At 49.0% G+C, this 11,540-nt stretch overlaps 1 protein-coding gene across 1 annotated transcript in view; it reads left to right on the top strand.

Annotated features, from left to right (window-relative positions):
- Positions 1 to 1,341: 1,341 nt before the first annotated feature.
- Positions 1,342 to 11,540, top strand: part of LOC149372191 (lysosome membrane protein 2-like) — a 68,093-nt gene continuing 57,894 nt past the window's right edge. Inside the window, exon 1 of the mRNA XM_089566590.1 lies at positions 1,342 to 1,832. Within this exon, the coding sequence (XP_089422716.1) occupies positions 1,710 to 1,832 (123 nt within the window). The 5' untranslated portion in view covers positions 1,342 to 1,709. The remainder of the gene's footprint in view (positions 1,833 to 11,540) is intronic.

Below are 11,540 nucleotides of genomic sequence, written 5' to 3'. Positions count from 1 at the left end.
CAAAGCCGAGTAAAGGTGAAATCAGGCATATGACATTGCGTGGAATCAGGGGCTTTCATAATTTTCACACGCAAAAAAAGAGAAACGACGACGGGGACAAACACTGTCTGCACCAGTTGGCGCCGCTCTGTGGTTTCGTCTATGGTTGTTTTACTCTTTGCGCAAACTATCCGCACCACATGTGCATCAGCGCGAAACACGCATGCGCAAAAGGGCAGATGTGCCAAGATGCGATGCCTGCTGCTTTTGCGTGAAGCGGAGGTGACCTGCTGCGCATGAACTGAAATTGATGGGACACAGCAGAGCTGGCGCCATGGCATTGTATCCATTTGTCTGTCGAGCCTCGTCTTAACGCTGTTTCTTACAAATGAGCAGAAGACCAGGTAGTCCAACTTGCAGATGATTGCGAACGTGATAAATCTTCGAGAACTTGAGCGGTACAGGTGCGATTAAACGTGGCAGCAGGAGTTTTCTTCATTCCCTGATCGCTTAAGCACGTAGGGCTTAAACGAGTAGAGATAAGCTTAAGAAAGAAAAAAAAAATCCTTCAGTTGACAAAAGGCGAAGAAAAAGTTAGCAAACCTAAAGGGAAGAGAGAGGAACCTGTTTTCAGCGCTTTTGTAGGCAAACAAGAAATAATGTTAGGTGCACCTCCCTCCACACTTTCTCACCCTTTCCCCTTTCAATGCGAGCCCCCACACAATGTGCTCAAGAACCAGGCCTAAGCACCTTGGTCCCGTGACGACAAAAGAGAAATTCTGAGGAGGCCGACTTATCTACCCTTGTGGATAAACAACACTTAAACGTGGCCGCAAAAGCTGTGCAACCGAAGGCGAATGCAAAAGACAGAGGCTATGGCCACATTCTTTTGCGCGTGCCTTCGACGGCGCTGCTTGCGAAATCATGTCTAACCTTTTCTAATTCTTCCAACGTTCCATCTTTTCGAGCTACGTGTGTACGCGGGTGATTAAAGTTGCACCACAGCGGAACGCCGCATACAAAGGAGAAAGTTTCAAGTATAGCTATCGGTATAGCTTCAAACCTGCGAAAGCTGCCGCCCGCAGCTGTCAATTACGGCCGCAAAACATCTCCACCTCTTCGATCTCGCTCGCTCAATCTCTCAGCGAAACGAGCGTGCGCAGTGACGACAGCAGCAATCGGAATACGTAAACAAGAGGGGGAGGGGGTAGCCAGCACCGCTACAACGGGCTGCTGTGCCACTGCTGCTGCCGCAGAGGCTGCGAGGGAGAAACGTGGCGAGGAGGCCGAGAGAAGGCGGAAGGGGAAAGAGCGGCGGGGGGTGTTGGGTGAGGAGGCGGCCGTACTTAAGCCATCTTGAGCGGAAGCCGCGCGCGTTGTTTGACATATCAGCCGCAGTCGTAGCGTGCGCGGGCCAGCCTCCGCAAGCAGGTGAGGGAACGCCGTGACAGACCGCGGCCGTCAGCGCTCCAGACCGGCACCTACGGCCGCCGCCGCCGCGTGGTCGCTTGTTCTTCTTCCTTGTGGAGGACCGCGCGGAAGTTGGCGGCGCGGGTAGAGCTTCCCCGTCTGGGCCCGGACCGAGGAACGACCGAAAGCGAGTGTTGCAAAGCGCCCGACGCGGGCCACGTGTTCGGTGTGTGTGCGGCGAGGCGATCAGTGAGACTGTTAGGCCGATACAGTTGGTGTGTTCCCGTTTAGTATTATATTTTGTTCCCTGGTTGCCAGTCATGACGTCGACCAAGAGCAAGGTCTGCCTGGCCACCTTCACGGCCATCTGCGGTGTCATCCTCCTCGTTGGGGTGCTCGGTCACATCTACTTTCCGACCATCATGCGAGGAAAGGTCGCTGAGGTGAGTCTCCATCTGTCGACTCGGAGTGCTCCTGTGAGCGGGGATGACGTTGATGGCTACGAAGAGTCCCGCTATTTCTGCGCGAGATGGGCCGGAGGTTTAACTGCTGATATTTCAGCACTCCGATTGGCCGCATCAAAGTGCATCCTGTCGCGTTTCTTTTGTCTTGAAGATTATAATGACTACCGCTGTGTTAAGGGGTAATTTAAATACTTTTTGTGCCGCTTGTAAACGTTACTTAGCAGATTGTCTATAAACTTGCAGTGCTTCTCAGGCCATTTCCAGCGTCAGCTTTTTGGTAATACAGGCGCTTATCGAAGAAAGCCTTGGATCTTCGGATAAGTGAGACCTTAAGAAAGAAAAGTATTTTCACACACAGCGCACAGTGCTTTACGCCGAGTTCCTCGCATTGTTAACCAGGTCTTACTTTATTTCGCGTTAGAAAAGCGTTCATTTAGTTCCTGTCAGACCATGCCATTCACGACGACTCCAAAAATTGTTAACCACTTTGCTGCTTGTTTACACGCGACCAAAACTTTAATTAGTTCCTGTCACTCATTTGCAATTGTTAGTCTTCATAGCCCTTGAGCGGCGGACAGGTGTGAAGGGCATAATAATATAGCCGTCACCTTACTTGACCTACCGCGCCCAGCGGCAGCTAGGGCAAGTGCGCGATCCCGTTAGCTTACGGTGGTGCTGCCATGGTCAGCTGGTAATGGTTATGATAATGATGCCGTGGAAAGTTTTATCTGCGATACCACGTTGCGACCACTAAGCATACGCAAGGTGACCATAATGCACTCCCTCATAGTTTAACGTACCCAGGCTGCACTACGGTGACGTTAGAGAGAGCTATTATGGGTTTACTAGCTCATCTAGTTTTTTTTTTTTTGATCATGCACGCACGTAACAAACTATCGCTATCAGTATGTTCCACCGGAAGTATTGCAGCTGTTTCTGTCTAAATGCTGCTCTTCTCACGGATTTCATGTTTTCGACCCACAGATAGAAACCGGGCTGGCACCGCAGAAAGCGCGTAGGTTGGCTAAATTATTCTGCGAAAAATTGCGTATATTTTTTTCCAGCGATGAGTTACTTGTTTTGTACCCAAGATATCCAACTCTCTCCGTTGCGAAGAGCTCATGCCTGTCCAACATTCTAGACAAAAAATTTTGAAAACTGTTGGACACTCTTGTGGAGATAATGAAGGTAATGGTCCATTATTGTGACATGTAGCAAAGTCTTTTAACTGTTTCCATCGATCGCATCGAACAGTTAAGACTGCCATATAAAACCAACGGGGAACGCTTTTGAGGATAGCAAAAACGTTCATAGAACAATAAATACAAGACTGCCATCAGGTGATCTGTGGATGTATTGATTGTTAGAGTGAAATCTTACATTCTACGAAAAAATTGCGTTCATAAACGGTTTCCTGCTCAAATACGTTTTTGTCCAGAATTGTTGGGTACGAGTAACACATTAGCACAAAAATACGGTATTCAAGGAATGTGCACGATGCGACCGCTTCCTTTGTACCCCTTCTCTGAGTACCTCTTGCTTGCGCTGACATTCTACGTGGCACAACTAACTTCATGCTCTGTTGTTCATAGAATTTTTTTTTTTTTTATAGAGACACCCCGGCGCGTTCGCCTCCCCAATTAAATTTTAAAAAAGTATATATTAACCGCTCCGACGCCAGCTAGAACATGCGGCGTCGCGAAACTGCTGTTCTCCCGCCTATTTTTTATTTTTTTGCAAAGCTCCACGGCTGCTTTCCACGCCACACGTGTGTTCAGGCAAAAACCGCAACGAACTCGGGCTGCGTCGCCCTTTAGCCGAGCATTCTGTGCATGGTGCGCACTTGGAGCTCCATCTGTCAGTTCACATTGAGAGAAAAAAAAAAAGAAACATCAAGTCGTGACGCAAACAAGGAGAAAGCAAAGAACCCAGAAAGGGATCCAATGAATTTTTTTTTCCTTTCTTTCTCTAAGCTCTTTACTCGTCATACACCCATCCTCGACAGCGCTTTTCATGAACCGAGCAGAACAGGCGCGGCTCCTACAAGTGGTCGTCGAAGTCGCGAACGGTCTCGAGCCGTACAGACGCTTCGGCTTTACAGCTTCTTTTGCCCTGCGAGCCTTTGTGACCAGCCGTCAAGGTTCTCCCTCCTTTTTAATGGAGTGGAATCACCTTGTTCTCTTCCTGCCGTGGTTGCGATGATTGCGTCCAATTGAGCGTTCCGTCCACGATTAAATCTTCCGAAGGACTGTTTGAACAGCGTTACAGATTGAGCCTGCTTCATCGGCGAGAGTGTGCCTTTATTTGAACACCATGCCTGGCGCCCCGAAAACATGAAATTACCGCACTCGGTTGTGCTGAGGTAGGAAGGCATGAGTGCTTCGACGTACAGTGCGGCACACTCAACGGAAGTTGGCGAGCTCCGTACAGCAACGTACTCCAGTGCTATTTTTAGCTAGCGACGAAGTTCTACGAAATAACACCTTGGAATCTAGAGGGCTCAACGGAAACTTTAACGTTGGTTAGCATTTCTGCGACGTTAACCGAATACTGGCTATAAGAAAAGTGTGCGCAATGCCTTCGAATTCGAGACTTCCACCTTCTTTTGTTTACCAAACAGATACAGTTGTTCCTAATCAGCAAGCGTGCTTACTGCTTGCTATGTCACTGTCAGGACGAACTGACAAAAGTCGCTATTATTATTTTCTTGCAATATGCCTCAAGCGTGGCCATTTTGCGGACCGCATAATTTAGCTTTCATAGTTTCCGAAAACGAATGCGTTCATTTCGTCGTGAATTCCTGCTATGCCGTGTGCTATTGTTGCGCAAGTTCTCTCCCAACGACCAACAAATGATACACGGTTTCCAATAATGAGATAAGTTAGATATAGACAGATACAGAGAGGGGGAAAAGACAGGGAATTGCGATCCGGAGGTTGCGATGACGCTTTGACCTTGACCAGATTAAAGTACCCATGCTACAAAAACCTCCCAGTATCGTCCTGTAGCACATATATGACAGTTTCAAATACTTAGGGGCAGAAGCCACGAACTATTCGCGTGAAAGATTTTCGCGATTTGGCACAGATGCCCACGGAAGTTTTCGGAGCGCCGAAATCCCGAAAAGCCTAAATTCCCTTGCTGCCCGCAGTCAGGCATTGAGAGTTACATTGTACAGGTCGATGCCCAGCAATTATGCTTTCTTGTAATTTTCTAGATTCGAAAACTTTATGAGCGTGCGTTTGCTCCGGCACACTCCGCAGACTCAAAATAACAGGGCCCTTTTGATAACACGTATCTTCACTTCCTCCTCCTCAGTTTTTTCTCTATTTGCTTCGTTATATTTTACTCGACGGATTCATTCAAATCCCTAACGGTAAAACCAACCACACACACACATACAAATTTCACGTGCCACAAGTACCAGCCAACGGGTTGTAAACGACAGCCGCTCCCTCCACGTGCCGGGCAAAAGCAGCGCGGAACGCAGTAGAGCGTGAAAACACGCTCGCGCTGTACAAAGCAGCTCTATTAACCACCGGCCGACGCGAACTAAAAGCGCTGCGCTGTTTGCGCTGCGTTGAGGAGCACGTGCTGCGACGGCACGCCAGCCGCCGATTGGGAACGGTAGCAGCGTGATTCCAAACCCGCGGACGACGCGCCCAGCTTCCGTCCACAATGCCGCCGGCGCCTCGAAGCGCGCGCCAGTGGGGAGGTACGGTGGAGAGCGCTCGTCGAGGTACTCTAGCCACCGGCTGCAACAGCGCCACGGGGTGGGAGGCAGGCAAAAAGGGGGGAGCGCGACTTTTCTCCGGCGCAGCGGCAGACGCCCTTGACACTGCTGGACCCGAATGCAAAATGCGGACGCGCGCGTGCTGCTGTGTGAGCGGGCATGCTCGCGGCACATTAGAGTCAAGGGAGCAGCAGTCGCGGGCGGTGACCACACAGCGGCTGCTCGATGGGCGTTACGACATTTCGCGTCTTAAAAACTCCGGCCGGTGACCTCTGCCACTCGGCGCGCGCGGAGGAGTCGCGGGAGAGGAATGAACGCGGAGAACCGCCGACCGCATTCGCGCGCGCTGTAGCTCGTTCCGAAAGGCGCGCCTTGTATACAAGCGACGTTGGCGCGAGGAGAAGCAGGTGTCGTAAGAACGCTGTATGCAAAATGGCTTGGGAGAATGAAGGGTCTTTTTTCCGACCTGGAGGGAGTCGCACAGACAGGTTGGGCGCAGCTAGGAGAAACGACTCAGGTGTTTCGAGAACAAACTTCTTGTAGTTGAATAACCGGGGTCAGACTCTCGTAACTTAATCTCACTTGTAAGATCGCTCCGTGATTTAATTAGTGATTTGAGAATTAGTGATTTGTAACCAGGGAGTAATTACTCATTAGGACCCACCCAAGAGTGGCCATATTGCTACAAATGGGTGGATACTCCATTATTACAAATCCACTACACACTGGGGGATTCCCCTAAATTTGAACTTACCATGTCAATGGTTTCCTCCCAACTTATGTTACTGCCTGTCATTCACTCTGCGATCCCTCAAGGTACGAGGCTTAAATGTCTGCAATAATACACGTGTCGTACTCTACTATTGCAAATGTACATTTGCAGATTTTGCTCAATCCATTCCTTCTGGCCTAGAAGACTTCCATCGTGCTTTTTTTGTTTTAGAAATTGTTCTGAATCTCGATGCTTTGCGAGCATGGCCACGACATCCCCGGAACATGCGGCCAAGACATTCGTACAGCAACAGATAGGAACACGAGGGCGATCAGCGTGGTGAAACGCAAAGAAAAACATTCTTCAATATTCTTATAGTACTGCTTCCCAGTGCATTTTTTTTTCTTCTCTTCGTGAGTCTTTATATATGTGAGACGATCTACTGCAGGCCCACTGCGTGATGCGCTACGTTTCATGATCGGAGACGAGGACAAAGGCTTCCACAGCTGCCTCTTAACTTAATGGGGCTAATGAGAAGCGTAACAGATGGTAAAGATCCCTCTGAACCGCACTCAGTAACGGTGGAGCTTGGAGAGCAAAGAAAAAGCCCCTCTAAAGGTCTTTACGGATATATTACGCGTGCTGTTTGGGAGACGACACAACTATGATTTTTTTTTTTTTTTTTTACAATTACTCTGGAAAGAAAAGGAGAGAGGGCAAACAGTGGACGGGCTGAGGCATCACCCCTTGCTCCCTCTGAATTTTTTCTTGAAGGGGGAGGGGTTCTACAGACAATCGCTAAAGGCCGATTCACACGACGGTCCGTTCGCCCGCGGCCCGCGCACTACGTGTTCATGCGTCACCACATTGAGAGGCGCGCTGACCAGGCTGCGGGCTGACAGCGCGCCTCTCAATGTGGTGACGCATGAACACGTAGTGCGCGGGCCGCGGGCGAACGGACCGTCGTGTGAATCGGCCTTAACGGTGTGGAGCGGAGTTCCGGACATTTCATGATTAGTTTTGTTTAGTTTTACTTCCGAGTACTGGGCACGCTGTACTTATTACTGCGATGTCTGTACAGACTACTTTTCCTATTTTAAAGCAGAGTGATCGTTGTAGTAATTCGTCGCCTAAATCTCCCGCTTTAGCCAAGGCCGATGAAAATGCTATCCAGTTGGTTCGGGATGTGGTCTTTAAATGTGCGGCGTCTCAGGTGAACCAGAGGAGGCCTTGCCCATGTGAGACAGTGTGGGCGCTCTTATAACGTATAGGCAACGGAATGGATGCCGCACTGCTGTCACTGTCGCTGTTTTGCCCGTAGCGTGAAAAGTGTTTCAGCTTTTGTTTTATATTTGCCACTTAAAAGCAGAAATACTTTCAACGACTACACTTATGCCAAGCATGTCCGGTGAGCGGCACGGCCTTGCCTGACCGAAAAATTAGAAAAAAAAAAATGTCCCGAGGCGTGTTTGTGCGGCGTGCTCATTTTGTCCTATCAGACCCAGAGATCTTTGCTTGCAACAACTACAGTGTTGGCAGCGCTGGTCGACGTGCATGTTCAGCTCATTCGTGGAAATCTCTCTCACCTAAACAGGGCTTACGGTCGATCTGATGTCGGATCCTTTTCTGGTTGCTCAGTTGCTTGAATATTTTCTTGGGGAAGCACTGGCAATGTTAATTCGAAAAGAAATCTTTGCGCATAAATGAGCCGTAAAACTTGAAGCGCTTGCCAAGAGGAATTTCGACGAACCCACGACGAGGCCAGGGGCATAGATAGCATTTTGTTACGACTCGTCCTTCTGCTTTTTTTTTTCGACATTGCTCAAAACCACCTTTCAGTACTACAGCTAGCGGTAGACGCTGCTGGCTGTCTCTCAGCCTTGACGTTATAGGCGGCAGTCATCAATGACAAAGTGACGAATCGGGAAACGAGTCGCTGGAAAATACGACACGAGAAGTTTTTTTTTCTTAATTGCAAGGGAAGACGTTCCCATAACACGACATGCAACACGTAATCATCTAATCATCCTTGCATCGGTTGCGTCAGCGTCGGGACATTATAACTATCACATATGCGAATATACTAACTGCTTCTGTTCGTTCCGCTTCTTCTAACAAAATGTTTATGACGGTTATATGTTTTAACTGCTGTTTCCGAGGCCTTCGTGGGTAATAAACAGGATTACCGGAAACTTGACTCAGCACTTGTCTTGCATTGTTTATTTTGAGTGAAGAGCTCTCTAGTGTCGCAGTTACGTGAGCCGAAAAACAAAGCTTGAACAGCAGTGAGATCAGTTTATTAGACAACAGGGTAATTAGAAGGAAAGGTCATCATCGCAGACGGCAGCAAACGCACCTCAGCACGTCATGAAGAGCTTCGCACGACAGAGACACGGCCGCTCGACAAGGGTCAAACACGCTATATCACTGAGCCTTGCAGCGGGGCTTACAATTCAGCCCTTGGGGCCTCATTGCTTTACGCGCACCCGTAAAACGCGATAAGCCCCTTTGCCGTTGCACGCAATAACACACCTCAACGGGTGAATCAGCCCCGAGAAACCATTCACTCGTCCGGCCTACACTTTGTCTCGGAGCTCCCTATATATTGCCAGTCCGTAGCTAGGTATTTTCGGGGACTGTTTTACACTTTCCTGGTGCGGATAAGAATAAGAAACGTATCGTGAGGCACTGATGAGAAATCACTAAGATGACAGACACGCGAACTCAGCCTGGAGGCTGTCCAAGTTTGTGTAATAGGGTTCGCCTGAAATAAATAAGGTGAAAGGCATTAGAATTTCGAAATGTCTTTGGGCCTTCGGTCATGCACCCCTTCTCACCCTCTCTTCGGGAGGGCAGCTGGCTTTCGCCACTGCGTCTTGAATTCGATTTCACCGTCGCAAGCCCCCCCCCCCCCCCCCCCCCAAAAAGCACTTTTCCCTGTCAAAGGACTACCTTCCAGCCAATGGCGTCGGCTGATTCTCATGAGCCTGCTCGTGGGGCGATGCAGAGAGGGGACTATCCCCTTTATCTGCGACTCCCTGCATTGTCACGCTGTGATGCAAATTCTGCTGTGTTGCTCGCGTCTTACATTGAACAGTTGAGCATTCGTTGGCTGCATGGCGCTAATTCGACGTCCACACAGGCATGACGTACCGGTGACAGTTATGTGAGATAGACTTCCATTAGCCATGAGAGTCGTACGAGATAATCGCTCTTCTGGTCACAAGTACCCTTTATGCAAAAAACGCTCAAAATAGCGCGATCACACAGAATAGCCAGCTGCTGCGCTCGGTCCGCCAAAAACAGCTGCGGCCGGCCGCACAAGCCCGCATAGCTTTCGTGACGGACCAGTAGCTAGATGGCGGTACTTTAGAATACGGCGGCGCTCGGGGGAAGATGGTGTTACCTCCGTAGTACGGACTGTGACAAGTGGTATATGCTCTCTCGTTAAAATAAAAACGCTGGGGGGAAAGAGAGCCTCATGCAAAGTGCAATGCAGCGAAACTTAGCGGCCATTTTCACGTCATTCGCGGGCCGCTTCCACGGCGTGGAAGCGACTGCTTCACGGTCTCCTGAACGCGTCGCCCATTAGAGAGAAGACTGAAGAGAAAACAAAAACAAAGGAAACGAGCTTCTTCGAGAAGTTGCTCCATCGCCCTCGCGTTTCTAGAAGGGGCAACTGAGCACTCCGCCGGCAATTGATACGCACGTCGTCGAACGCGTCGCAGGGAAGTTGCACGCCCAACACGAGGAAAGAAGGTAGCGAACGCTGCATGCGAGATACGGGCTCCTCCGTTGTGCTTGTTTGTTTCGTTTCTTTGTTTGTGGGACGGTCCGGTCGGCGTATAAATAGTCATCCCGCTAAACGAAAGCTTTCCGCACTTCCTCCCCGTATAGCGAACGGGATACTAGTTGTACGGGGACTGGAGCTGCGAACGGCCTGACCCAGAGAGAGAACGCGGTAATGTTTCGACATCGCGACTACCGTACGGGGTTGCCAGATAAACGTTACTAAACATGTAATACTAGCGGGCAATGTTGACCAGGCGTAATCTTGCGCATTTACTATAGTCGCGCATTGCTCGAATAATCTCTCCGCCCTGTCCCCCATCCCAAAGAGAGAGAGAGAAAGAAAATGATCAGAAATGAAGCCCATAAGCAATCATCATTCAACAAAGCAAATAAAGCAGTGCCACCGTTTGATGCGCCGAGAATCGAATTCATGTCCAACATTCTCAGACAGAAATTTTGAATATTGGAAAATTGTAAGGTACTGCTCTGGAAATATTGAAGGTAATGGTCCATTCTTCCGTTGTGTGGCAAAATCTTTCTTTTAAAGTTTTTTTCATTGCTTGCATCACGCAATTAAGGCTGCCATAAAGAAAACAATAAAAAACTCATTTAACGGTAGCAAAAAAGTTAATAGCAGCAAAATGCGAGCCTGCCGACGGAAAATCTTTGCATATATTGACTGTTATAGTGGTCTTACAATAAACGAAAAAAACATTGCGTTCATACTCTTTCCCATTCAGAAATTCTTTTTTTTTCTAAGATTGTAGGGTACGACCTCTCCACTCCAAGGTCACGAAGCGAAGCACTGAACTCGCGAACTTGAAGAAGGTATTCGAGGACGTGACTACAGTGGAACGGAACTCGTAGGACCAGTCCAGCGCGGCGGTTGCCCGTACTAGCGGCACGAGTGGAATACAAAAACGCTAAAAAAAAAAAAGTGTTAGGGAGAAGGGTGAAATACGTGACGTTGGTCTGTCACCAGCGGCTATAAGCGGCGAATCCTCGCCGCCTACAACCGTTACGCCGAGGCCATCGCAGACAAGATATCCTGGTTGGAGGGATTACGACCTGACCGACTACAGGAATGTCTGCGCTCTTGCGACGAAGGACACACTATATCGAAAGTCACTCGAACTAGTAGTAGCTGCTCAAAGCTGGCTCGCACTTGTAGAGCTCTCGTGCGCCAACTTGCTAAAAAAACCTTTCACGTTACGGCTGCATTTTTTTTCCGTATCTAAGTTGGTCTTCGATGTTCTTGACCTTCTCATTAGTTGCGTTTTTGTGTCGCATTGCATTTGTATCATCATTTTGTTCCAATTGCATTTATTTTCAACCCGTACTCTGGCCCAATGCCCCTCGTAGAAGGCCTGGAAGGTACCGTGAACAGCACACAAACAAAAAAACAAGCACACAAATAGATGTTACAATAAAGAGAGTCAACAGAATTGAT

Source organism: Amblyomma mixtum, chromosome 1 (genome assembly GCF_055824585.1).
Source record: "Amblyomma mixtum isolate Tamu chromosome 1, ASM5582458v1, whole genome shotgun sequence".
In the NCBI taxonomy this organism is placed as follows: domain Eukaryota; kingdom Metazoa; phylum Arthropoda; class Arachnida; order Ixodida; family Ixodidae; genus Amblyomma; species Amblyomma mixtum.
Note: the sequence above shows the minus strand (reverse complement) of the source record. Positions and strands in the feature narration are given on the sequence as shown.